Genomic DNA, 12,656 nt, shown 5'->3' with positions numbered 1-12,656 from the left:
AAAGTCTACATAATTATGTACTAACATTTTTTAACTTTTGCAACTTTTGTATTTTTTGAAGTATCACTGATTTTGGTTATGTCGTATGAAACCGCATTAAACAAATGAAATGAATTAATAAACTGCAGGTTTTGAATGGGCAAGCTGGAGTTTTAAATTTAATTACATGCAAGGTATACATAACTTATATACATTAAGTAGTTAAGTCAATAATTGCAAAATTTATATCATTTAAAATAAAAATACTAGACAATTAAATCAGTATTTGTACTGATAATAGTATGCTTTATCTTTTATACATCTAATATGACATAATGGAATTAATATTATATATCTATGCTAAAACTCTTAATTTTCAGACAGCAAATATATTTTCTCTTCCTTGAGCGATAATAAAATATAATAATTGTTGAATATTGTGCGAGGAATTAATAACACAGATTTTTAAGTGAAAAAGCTTCATTTGGAAAATACAGTTAGTTTGATACAGCCAGACTATTTCTTCGTTAACTGCATGGTACTTTATTGAAATCATAGTTCTATTCTTAAAATTTTTATAAAGGCTAGAAGTTTGTATATTTTTATATTGCCAAATCTATTATATTTTAAGGACATCATATTACCCACATGCAATCAACATTTGCTAGGACATTATTAATAAAATAGTATAATTCATTGAACTTCATGAATTAATTTCAGAAAGTTCTTGTTATGAAGTTATATGATAGCAAACACACTTGATGAATAGTAACTTCATTATTAAGCGTTTGATTAATACCTTCTTTAAAAGAAAATTTTGTTTAAATACATTTACTATATTCTGAAATTCCAATGTAGCAGTATTTCTATGGAATTTATGATCTTTAATAATATAGATTATATGTAGTATTTTTATCACGTATATGACTAATCATTTATTAATGCAAATACTAAATACATATACTATAATAAAACAGTCTGATTCCACACATTATCACAAGTAATACAGATCAAATAATTAATTAAGAAAAAAGGATAAATATACAAAAGAAATAAAACGGCAAAAAATTTCGTTATTTTTTCGTATCTTCACGCGTAATCGCCTTAGTATTAAAGTTAAGTTATTAATAATTCCTCAGTCTTTATTCATGCTTACAGAATATACGTGTTACAGGTAAGAAGGCCATTATTCCTATAATCGCTAACAAAGTCTTGAAATTTAAAGATGATTCGATGGTATGTATGTATACATATACTATTTGTATTATAATATAAAGGATAGTTTCTTTTTTTTTAAGAAACAAAAAATTTCAAAGAATATACGAAAATAAACTAAGAACTAAACTTACCTGATCTTTGGACTAATATTTAATAACTAATATCTTTTTATTTATTAACTAAAATTGTATGTGAGATTTGTTACTTCTCCTCTATTAAAATAAGTTAATATGACTCATGGCTTCAGTTGTTTTGTATATAAGAACGAATTAGAAAAAAAATTATTGTAAATATTTTTCTAACCTTTACATATTTTTTTTTATCTATAATAAAATTACAAGCTATAACATCAAAAATGTTGTAATACAAGTAAACATATTTTTCAAGAATTTATTATGTATTATCTCATTATGGAAAATTTTGGAAACCAAACTTCCCTTGACTCATGTCAGTAAAGGAAGAAAATAATTTTTATTATTCTTGTTAGGTATTTGTAATACACAACAAAAAATTCTTCGGGTTACTTCAAATGTTATATACGTAACATTATACCATTAACATTTAGAAAATACAAAATAATGGTTACAAAATGAATTTAAGTCTGGAATATTGCTTGTAGCGTCTATTCATAGCAATGACACATTATTTTCTCATATTGCAATTTATAATGCATATTACTCAATTATTGTTCCACAATGTTCATTGATCTTAAACAGAGTGGTACTAAATGGCACTTTTTATAAATAATAATTAGACTTGTTAAAATAATTTCTTTTACACTGTGATGATGTGGCAAGATTCAAATCTGTAGTTCTTTAATACATTATATCTTCATGTTTCATGACAATACCCTTTCAAAAAAGTAAACAGATATATTTGTCTCAGAGTATCCAAACATTCTTTAATAGAGTTCTTTATCAAATTCGTTTTATCAAAACGTTAAGAGACTCCGGCAAAATGTACTAATCTACTAAAATAAGGCATATTTGTGTTAAACGCACCATTTATTTCTATTTAACTTTCAAATTTTTTCTTGTCTTGCTATTGCACTGCCACCACAGAGAATAATTTCCTCCAAAGACATAAAATATGTAGTTGTAATAATAAATCAAATATATTATCTTTTTTATTATTTTTTTTTTTTTTTTTTTTTTTTTTTTTGAAGTAGCATATAATATGTTTTTTATATTTCTTCCTTTAATCCAGTACCACTTTTATATAATTAGCATTTTTTCTGTTATTTAATATAGGTTCTCATTGCATTACAAGTAATATGATAACCTCTGTATTCTAAAAAGGATGACAGTGCACATATTTTTATTTCTTATTTCTTTATAATTATAAGAAATCAAATGTTTCATGTAAAGTAGTTATATAACTATTTGAGCTTAAAAAAGATTATGTCTCATTGTCAATTCTAAGATTATGTTTATAATATCATTTAAATGTATTAAATGTTGCACAATGAAATATTATTATAATGTGTATTTTCTTTCATATTATTTATTTGGTGTCACCTTTTATCAAAACTAATAATTATAAAGAAAAAACTGTTATTTTGTAAAGTTTATTAATCTTATCAGAATGTATATAAATTAAAATTCAAAATGGCTACTTCTTGTGAAGAGTGTTAATTATATCTTTAGTAATACAATTATAATGTTATTCAAAATACCTAATACATAAGATTATTGAAACTTTAGCATTTGCATTCTTAAGATGACACCAGAACTTGTTCTTAAAAAAAGAAAATTAAATATCCATAAAAAATGTGATTGCTCAAATTTCAACATAAAAGAACTTGAGCTTTATTTTTCTCTTAGAGATCTATCTCATATTTGCTATTAGGCATTCGCGCACTTTGTTTATGTCACACGACATCATTATGTTTTCCTCCATTCTTCTGCCACTGTCCATAACAAAGCACATTTAAAGAATATGAACCTGGTCCAACATAGCACATTTGGAATACAGAGAGATGACGATTTATTTCATATTAATATTAGATACTTCTGCTCATTTAGATTATAATAGATAAGTGTTAGGTTGTTCACTGTGCAATGAACCAAAGTTCTCAAGGAAGGCATATCTTCAGAAATTTTGATTACTTATGTATTCTACAAAGATGTCAATCGTGAATGCTCTCATCATTGATAAAATGACATTAGCTAGCTTGTTTGTAATATTTTGTTGAGAGTTCATATAACACGTATTAATATCTTTATAGTAGTGTCTCAATATCATGCTGGTATATAGTACTTTGGTAAGATGATGTTTGTTAACAAAAAGATATGACAAACGAAGATCTTAAAGGAATAGTAATGACAATCAAATAACAGGAATTATTGAAATAAAAACATGTTTTTAGGATTTAGTATGACCATATGTGAGAGGTAGGGGCACACAACATACCTTCCCATAAAAGCTCTGGTTATGGTCTTGTATCAATTTCTATTTTCATTGTATATTAATCTACATTTTCAGACTGTATTTTCTGGAACAATTTTTTATATAAATACGATCGTACAGAATAATACAAAGGAGAAAATAGGGCAAGTTGAGTACATAACATAGAAACGAAGTATAAATAATTCGAATGTTTAATGAAAAAGAATACTAAGTACAGAAAGAAATATTTCAAAAATTGTCATTTGTTATGATAAAGGCAATAATTGGAATAATAAATATAAATATGCTACGCATGACAAAATATTAAATCATGTTACTTTGTAATTAAAAAATATCAACAACATGATTTCATGTTGGTGAAATTAAAATTTGTCATGATATTTCACTGAGAGTTACCTTTACTAGACAACTTATATGATATAACAGTCATATGATTTATAGTAAAAAATGTTTATTGAAAGAAGTACTATCATATGTTACAAGAACATATTGTAAATAGTTTAGGCAAATTGTAAAAAAATGAGATTATTTTTTGTATTACTATGAACTTATTTTTTTTAGACTTTTTTAAAAACTTATTATTTGCCTTTTAAATAATACTTGTACAACTAGAAATTATGCATTTATAATTTATAAAAGCATTCTGTAAGCATTCTGTGCTTATAAAGCTTGTGTGTAAAGTTATAAGTTATTTCTATAGCCATTGTTAACAATATGCAGATTATCTACATAATTGCATCATATGCCAGTTTTAATCTATAAAATTATATAACAATAATTAAAAGATGCTAAGTATTATTAATACATAAAAATTTATCGAATTCATATGAAAAATTGTTCCGCACTATAGAATGCATCTCAACCTTGGTCTTCAACAGCAATACGTGTCTATTTACTTTATATGTATATTAAGTTAGAAAGCTTTTGTGGTTTTTACATAAATTGTTTCCACACATTGAATACTGAAGTCTCCAAAAAAAAATCGAGGATGTGTAAAGGCTTTTTTCAATTTTTATTTCTTAATCAACTCTTTGTTGAAAAGTTGTATCTTTTGTATAACAAACAACGTATGTGTGTGCCTGTGTATGTATGCAATTGTATATGTCTAAAACTGGGTATTGCGAATTCCATGAACCCAATTCTTCTTGTCTTACATTGCTTAGAAACTTTAGCATGTGTTTTGTTTTGAATATTAGTAAGTAGATGTTACTTTGATAAAAAGATGTTTTTGTCCGCTGCTGAACTGCTGTTGGTTGGAACTGTGGACTTAAGTTTTTTTTTTACCAATGATAAGGTGTCGATTGGCTAAGCGGATAGTTTGGTTGTGTACGATTAAAACTGAACACAATTATTTGTCGAGGGCAGTGTTGGTTTTGATGGCGATTACCACCTCTTCGCCACAAGCTTTTAATACAGTGCACTGAAAAAATATAATAAAATAGCATAATCAATATATATTATTATTTGTTTCATTAAACAGATCAGGAATATAACTATATAAATTAAAGATTAATTACAATATTTTGTATGCTTGATTGTACAAATCCATATTTATAAGTTACAAGTTACTATCACTATATTCCATTACCCAAATATACATAGCATTAAAGAGGTTTTTTAAATAAACTTTTTATATTATTCTCTTTATAATTGCGTATAACAAAAAATATATGGGCTAAAAAAATAAATAAGTCATTAATAATTAAACATAAAAGTACTTACAAGTAATTCTTTTCCAGCCTCAAAATCAGCACGTAATTGAGCTCCTAATTCACCATCTGGTATTTTAAGATCTTCACGAAGATCTCCATTATCAGCCATCAGACATAAATAGCCATCGTCAGATATATCTGTCAGCTAAATTCAGAGGTACACACAGGATTGTTATTATTAATATATATATTAGAACAATTTATAATAATTGTAATATAGAATAATATTTGAATGGAACATTACAGAATAATGTTTTAATAACTCTGTATTTTGTTCCAATTAAAATCATGGCACAATTTTATAAATTAATGAGAATGAAACACATAATAATAGTAAAACAATAATGATCAAATTAAGAAAATAAAAATTACTATTATTATAATTAAAATTTTACCTGGTAATCTTCTCGCTTAACAAACGGCACATCCATATTATGTGTAGAAGGGCAAATATCTTCATATTTCTTTGAGGTAAATATGTCAATACCTACAAGGTGAACCTTGGCATGACCATGTTTTCCAGTCTTGGAAGTTGACATTTCAACAATTTTGCAGGGTCGAGATTTTAACATGACAAAACCATTTTTACGCAGTGCAGAACATTGCATGGGATATGTTACTGATGCTCCAGAATCACCAGTCTCAAAGTGAGTATCCTCAATGTCTGCCATTATAGATTGTGTAGGTCTATTAGTGAAATAAAAATTTCTTTGTTTTAATATTATTAAACAATATTATTAAACAATATTATTAATTACATGTCAAATGTTTCTTAAAATTAAACTTCTTTGAAATATTGTCCCGAAAAAAAAAAAAAAAAAAAAAAAAATAAATAAATAAATAAATAAATAAATAAATAAATAAATAAATAAATAAAAAATTAAAAAAAAGACGAAATATTAAATAAAATTTTTTTATATTATGACAAGATTATAAATCTTAAAAGTAGAAAATGTATTGAATATTAAGTGTTTAACTGTACCATATAATAATATATAAAAGAATATAATGTTTTTACTGTTTTTCTGTTCTTTGATACATCTAACACGGATATTCTTATATCACTAATCAAAAGAACATATGGTTGTGTTTAAAACAATCCATAGTTCTTTGATCACATAGATGAAAAATTTAACAGTAGGACAGAGTTGCCACCATCATGTGAATTTTAAACTAAATATTCTAGATATAAGCAATTTTCTTTTAAATTAAGCAGTTGGAAAGTAAATCAAGATGGTAGAATTAAACAGATCATACTAAGCCGGTATTAAAAATATGCAAATAACAATGAACACTGGCATATTTAACAATTACAACAAAGTTTTTATTGTAAAAACCGTAAGTGGAATAGCCGAGCAAATGGCCATGTGGCACACCGACGATAAAATCCGGCATTAAATTGAACGAATTCGAAATCTAATTTTTAATTAAATAAACGTTTATTTGACACAGGTTTCGGTTTTAAAAATGTATCCGACAACGATTTTAAAACAATATAACTAGAAGAATATTTCTTTTAAGAAACATTAAATGTGAAAGTGAATATGTAGGCTAACCAAAGATTGTTTTTACATAAACGATGGGACTTAAAATAATAGAGAACTTTTTGAAAATTGACACGCGTATGAATACATAAACAAAAAAACTGACAACAAATATATTTTTATCTTTACTCGTTGCGTATTTCAAGGAAATTTGTGCGAAGATGGCGCGAAAGAGTGTTAGCCACATTGCCAGCAACCCGTTGTCATCGGCACGAGCAACGACATTTTTTTATTCCCGACGTTTAGTTAACACTGTCGTATCAATACAAACCAGTTGGTGTTTCACTGTCGAATTCTTAATTTTCCTTTGCTCGTTCAGACAATTAGCACCATTAGTTTTCACCGAAATCGAGAACAGCTCGAGATACTCACATGTGATCAAAATGGATACTCTAACCAGAAGATCTTGTTGCGCCTGCGCGCCACGATGAACGAAAGAGGGGTCTACCAAGCTGAAAGCAAGGACTCTAAGCTTCTATGACCGAGCTTGGCATCTATAGGCTTCCGTGAAGTGTTCAAAAATCTTCCAGATAGTTAAGCTACAAATAAAGGCGTGTTGTTGAATATTTTGAAGATACAATTATTAAAATTTACTTCTTATATGTATATATTTGGTATGAAAAATTCTTAAATACTGCTGTATTTAATTAATTTAAATTTGTTTTCAAGTTTTGTTTATAATTATTTTACTTTTGATAACCTTAGATTAGATATTATACATGAACCAATCACAATCGAGTACATTTTACTAAATATCTTGTTTATATCGTTTGAGCGGTGAATATCGACTTTTTTCAAAGAATACGCATTGTAATTCTACTTAAATTGTTATTATTTATATTTATATAGATCATTGTCAAAGCACATAGAAGACAAATAATTAAATTAATGGAAAATATGACTAATGACACAGAAACAAATCACAGTCAGTATCCTTGCAATTTTAAATTCCATAAATTCGTGGATGAAGAGGTTAGAATTAGTTGTCACATTATAAGAATGGAAGACAGCTTATATTTATGGGTTGGAGATGCTAAACATTCTGCCATGAATAATCTTGCTTTTGCGCTTAGATCGAATTATGAATCAGTACCGATTGCTACAAAGATAATGGGTGCAGTGGCAGATGAAACTTCCACTAACATAGCTAAACGTTTAACAAAAAAATTGGGAAAACCTGTATATGTTAGTTTTAATTTACAGGCTGATAGAATATTATTGCCTCAGATCGAGCAGAGAATACATCAAGAATTTAAAACAAATGAAGAACTAACAATATTTTGATAAATTTTTATATTTCATCTCAGATATCTTGTAGCTTTTCAATAATACTACTGTGTACTATAAAATTTATGTATATTGTATGGCTATATGTACGAAATTTAATTTTATAATAAATTAAATGGATCATGTTAATATAATACATTAAGTAATATTTATTTTATACGTATTGGTACTATAAATATATTCTTGCATTCTTTTATTTTTATATATTTTATGAATCAAGGACCAATAAACCATTATGAATATATATATACTTCATTTTTATTGATAAGTTTATTTAATGATTATTTATTATATGAATTTGAGTACATTTAGATATAGCTATTTTTGCGATGACAAACCACATAATTAAAGAAATGGAGTCTTCATAATTAGTTGGCCATCTTAAAAGATAATTAATTGGCCATAATGTATCCTTCGGTAATTTTATTATAGGTTCATTGTTATATATGTATAAAAGGATCACTATTAATATGCCCTTAAATATAATTAAATAATATAATATAAATAATAAGCTTTATTAATTTTTATTGATGAATAATAAACGATATAAGAAGAATGTATAGAAAATGTAATTTGTAGCTTAAAATGTTTGTAGGTCAATAAATAATTCTTTCATTTAATTATCAAATATATAATACTTACATTGATGATACGAAACCCATAAGTGGTCAATAATCTTGCTTTTTTTCTACTGGATAATCTCCCCTTTTCTGTAAGTAAGAAATTGTTATATATATTATATTATTTTTGCATACATAGCTCATTAATTTATTTTCTTACCTATATCCTTCAAAGTATTTTCTAATTTGTTATATTTTCTTTGAAGTTTAGCGTATTTTGAAAATTCGTCTACCATTGAAATACTTGCCATTTCTTGTCTCAATGTAGCTAAATTTTTACGTAATTCAGCTTCTTCTTTTTTTCCTACATATAAATGTGCTGTAAACTATGACAAAAGATAATCCGGTTAAATATGAGAATAACAAAATGATTCATCAGAATATTTAGAGTTGACATGCATAGTTAATTCTATTATTTGTCACATTAACACTTTAATGCCTTAATTATTTATTTTATACTTACATAAGTTATTACAATCGGCACAATGTATTCTAAAATACAAATTAACGTTGATATCAAAAGTAAATTCATTGTACAATATATTCAACCGAATCGATTTATAACAGAATTCAATAAGTTATGACATATCTCTTTGTCTGATTTATTTAATTTGATTAATTATAATTATATTAAAATCTATAATGAATACAATAAAAAAAAAATTCCTTTTTTAAAACTGTGTTTATCTGATGGTGAATGATTATTGATAGCTAGGTACAATGATTTTAAACAATTAATTTTATTGGTTGTTTCCAAACTTAACAGACGTATCAAGCATTATGATAGTCGGCCGCCATATATAAGTCGGCGGGTAACATTAAATTTGAAGACTGCAAGCGTGTACGACATATGTATATTGTAATGTATGATACGTGTATATATGTTGCGGTACGAATAATAGTGTTTAAATAAATTTCTTTCAAATTTATTCTAAAATGAGTGGTTCAGAGATTGATTACGATAGTGATCAAAAAATATCAGATTCTCATTCTAAACTTCTAGAAGCAGTGGCACAACTCGATAAAGGACAGAGGTAGATATATTTATAGGTTAAGTGCGGTAATAATTTATTGTTGTATTAAATGAAATATTTTTGATACATTTATATACTTTCAAATTGATTGATGCTTAGTTTTATATTTTTAAAAAATATGTGATTCATTTTTTAGGGTTAAGAAACCAGAAAGAACAGAACCGACATTAGAAGTATCTGAATTTCATTTAGTTAAAAGTGGAATATCTGATAAAGATGCAGTATCTGTTCAGAATTTAGTAAAGTTGTTAGGAAACAAGGGACATCATACAGAGATAAGTAAGAGATTTAATGCAGCTCAGAAAAAAACTAAAGTTCTTTCTAAGCCATTAGAAAAACCTTCTGCTGATCGTGTATGTAGAATAACATATGACCATTTAAATAGTTTTACACATTGTTTAATATTCAATACTTAAAGTTTATGATTTTTAGATAAAAAGAGTGGTTGGGTTTGAAAAAACTAAACAACAAGTAAAAAAATGGAATGGAATAATTTCATACAATAGAACTGCAGAAAAGGTTTATTTTCCTCTGAATCAACTATCTGTTGAAGTGGAACCGACCACACAATTTGTTAAAAGATTTAAACTGCAGTCAAATTTAGAAAAACAATTAGCTGCATTAGAACCAGAGCCAGAAAAAGTAGAAGAAAAGGAAGATAAAGTTTCAATGACTTTAGAAGAAGTACTAGAAAGGAGAAAAGAAGCTGCTCGCATGAGAGCTTTACAGGTAAGCAAGTGTTTATTATTACTATCAATTGTATAAATCTAGAAATAGAGTATATAATTCTTATTGTGAAAGGAAGAAATTTCATGTTTTTTTATTTTATTTTATTTTTTTTTTATTTTTAGTCTTACAGAGAAGCAAAAGCATATAGACAAAAAAGAATAAAGAGTAAAAAATTCCACCGTGTTCAGAGAAAGGGAAGGATGAAACAACAACTTAAAGAATATGAGGAATTGCAAAAATCAGATCCGCAGGCCGCTTTAGAAAAACTAATGTTGCTTGATAAATCCAGAGCAGAAGAACGAATAACACTAAGACATAAAAATACAGGTCAATGGGCAAAGAGTAAACAAATAAGAGCAAAGTATGACAAAGAAACACGTCAAGTTCTTGCACAGCAATTGTCTATTGGTAGAGAATTGACACAACATCTGAAAGTAGCAGATGATAGTAATGATGATGATGATGATAATGAACAGGATTCAATGCCTTTACAACTTTCTGATAATACAAAAGAAAATCCATGGATAAATGAAGTTAAAACTGAATCGGAAATCAATGAATTTATCAGCAGTTATCGCAAATATTGGGATGGAAAAAATTTAAAAGCAAATAATCAAAATTCTATTTCTCATCAAACAAATAATACGTCTCAGGAAAATGATTTTGAAAGTAAGTAAGAACAAGGTAAAGAGAGAGAAAAGTATATGTATTTTTTTGTTTATGGTAGTAAAATTTGATAGATACGTTTATTTTTACAGATAATAAGACTGTTTCTTCTAAAGAACAATTAATTATTAAAAAGAATGAATTAAAAAAAAACAAAAAATCCTTAATTGCGGATAAAAAAGTAAAAAGTGAGTTTAATGGCATGCTTGATATGAATGGATCTATAGAAGCCATAACGGTAAATAATGATGATAAAATATTGGATAAAGTAGCTGCTACATCTGCTTGGAATGTACAAGAATGTGAGACTTTAAATACTGATGATGTGAAAAATAATTCAACATTGTTATCTGAAAAAATAGATGAAATGTTTGACCTTATGGAAGATAAAATGCAAAAACGAATTCGTACGCAGATAAGTCGTGTGAAAAGAAAATTTAATATTGACGTGGAGAAGAAAAATAATAATGACAATGAATCTAATGTAGACGAACCTGATACAGAAGAGTTGGAGTTTAAAAATAAAAAACAAAAACCGATTTTGAATAAGCCTATGGAAGAGGTAATTAAATCTACAAAATTATTAAAAGATGAAGATGTAATTAAATTAAAGAGTTTAGCAAAAAGTGTGGATAAAACAACTATTGATGTTTCCAAAAATAAAGATATGGATATAGATCCAAATAAATATATTAATGTAACACCCAAACATTTAAATACTGACTTACCAAATGTTACGACCGATGGAGACGATATTTTAGATGATAATGAAGATGAAGAAGAAATACATAACATAATAAGCGAAGCTTTTGCAGACGATGATGTAGTTGATGAATTTAGAAAAGAAAAAGAAGAAGAGGTATGTATGAAAAGAAAAATGAGAAAATATTAGGATACAAACAATAAATATTCATTTTTATTCTATTATCATTGAAATGCACTAATTCAATTACAGATAAAGAAATCGCAACCAGAGAATATAGATCTTAGTTTACCAGGATGGGGATCTTGGGGTGGAACGAATATAAAACAATCGTACCGTAAAAAGAAACAATTTATTATAAATGTACCAAAAGATGCACCGCGTAAAGATGAAAATAAAGGCGATGTTATAATAATCGAAGACGAGGATGCCAAAATAAGAGAACATCAAGTAAATGAATTACCATTTCCATTTTCAACCGTTAGAGATTTTGAAGCTAGTATCAGGGCACCGATTGGACGAAATTTCGTTCCGGAAAATGATCATAAAAAGTTGATCGAGCCTCCTGTACAGACGGCTATGGGAAAAATTATTGAGCCTATGGATGAAAATGTATTGATTGATAAAAAGAAAATTAAGAAACGAAAAAATGTAAACGAAAACAAAACAATTATACCTATTAACAAGAAAAAATCAAAGCAATTGTAACAACAATTGTAACATAGATAATAAAATTATGCAATTTATGATCCAAG

The 12,656-nt window shown here is 26.7% G+C and overlaps 4 protein-coding genes across 8 annotated transcripts; 2 read left to right on the top strand and 2 right to left on the bottom strand.

Moving 5' to 3' along the window:
* Positions 1 to 1,649: 1,649 nt before the first annotated feature.
* Positions 1,650 to 7,374, bottom strand: LOC124946701 (eukaryotic translation initiation factor 5A). Of its 3 annotated transcripts, none has more exons than XM_047487787.1 (4): positions 7,235 to 7,374; positions 5,714 to 6,005; positions 5,329 to 5,463; positions 1,650 to 5,026 (listed from the first exon to the last, which is right to left on the bottom strand). In XM_047487787.1, the coding sequence occupies exons 2-4, from the start codon at positions 5,987 to 5,989 to the stop codon at positions 4,955 to 4,957; spliced, it is 483 nt and encodes a 160-aa protein (XP_047343743.1). In that variant the 5' UTR covers positions 5,990 to 6,005; positions 7,235 to 7,374; the 3' UTR covers positions 1,650 to 4,954. The 3 variants fall into 3 exon arrangements, with proteins under 3 accessions (XP_047343743.1, XP_047343742.1, XP_047343744.1); XM_047487786.1 differs by having other exon boundaries at positions 7,134 to 7,292; XM_047487788.1 differs by lacking the exon at positions 7,235 to 7,374 and adding an exon at positions 6,301 to 6,429.
* Positions 6,532 to 8,331, top strand: LOC124946702 (proteasome assembly chaperone 4-like). 3 transcript variants are annotated; one of them, XM_047487791.1, is made up of 3 exons: positions 7,503 to 7,639; positions 7,712 to 7,834; positions 7,936 to 8,331. In XM_047487791.1, exons 2-3 carry the CDS (start codon positions 7,767 to 7,769, stop codon positions 8,144 to 8,146), a joined length of 279 nt encoding a protein of 92 aa, XP_047343747.1. In that variant the 5' UTR covers positions 7,503 to 7,639; positions 7,712 to 7,766; the 3' UTR covers positions 8,147 to 8,331. The 3 variants fall into 3 exon arrangements, with proteins under 3 accessions (XP_047343745.1, XP_047343747.1, XP_047343746.1); XM_047487789.1 differs by lacking the exon at positions 7,503 to 7,639 and adding an exon at positions 6,532 to 7,476 and having other exon boundaries at positions 7,712 to 8,326; XM_047487790.1 differs by having other exon boundaries at positions 7,623 to 7,639; positions 7,712 to 8,327.
* A 24-nt stretch (positions 8,332 to 8,355) lies between these two features.
* LOC124946700 (guided entry of tail-anchored proteins factor 1-like) lies at positions 8,356 to 9,787 on the bottom strand. The gene is made up of 4 exons (XM_047487785.1): positions 9,233 to 9,787; positions 8,930 to 9,095; positions 8,792 to 8,859; positions 8,356 to 8,624 (listed from the first exon to the last, which is right to left on the bottom strand). The coding sequence occupies exons 1-4, from the start codon at positions 9,299 to 9,301 to the stop codon at positions 8,424 to 8,426; spliced, it is 504 nt and encodes a 167-aa protein (XP_047343741.1). The 5' UTR covers positions 9,302 to 9,787; the 3' UTR covers positions 8,356 to 8,423.
* On the top strand, positions 9,546 to 12,650 carry LOC124946684 (U3 small nucleolar RNA-associated protein 14 homolog A). Its single transcript, XM_047487736.1, has 6 exons — positions 9,546 to 9,803; positions 9,940 to 10,156; positions 10,236 to 10,532; positions 10,655 to 11,201; positions 11,291 to 12,057; positions 12,154 to 12,650. Exons 1-6 carry the CDS (start codon positions 9,706 to 9,708, stop codon positions 12,607 to 12,609), a joined length of 2,382 nt encoding a protein of 793 aa, XP_047343692.1. The 5' UTR covers positions 9,546 to 9,705; the 3' UTR covers positions 12,610 to 12,650.
* The last annotated feature ends 6 nt before the right edge of the window (positions 12,651 to 12,656 follow it).

The sequence above is a fragment of the Vespa velutina genome, chromosome 2 (assembly GCF_912470025.1).
Source record: "Vespa velutina chromosome 2, iVesVel2.1, whole genome shotgun sequence".
In the NCBI taxonomy this organism is placed as follows: Eukaryota; Metazoa; Arthropoda; class Insecta; order Hymenoptera; family Vespidae; genus Vespa; species Vespa velutina.
The sequence above is the reverse complement of the archived record's forward strand: the minus strand, read 5'-3'. Positions and strand labels throughout refer to the sequence as shown.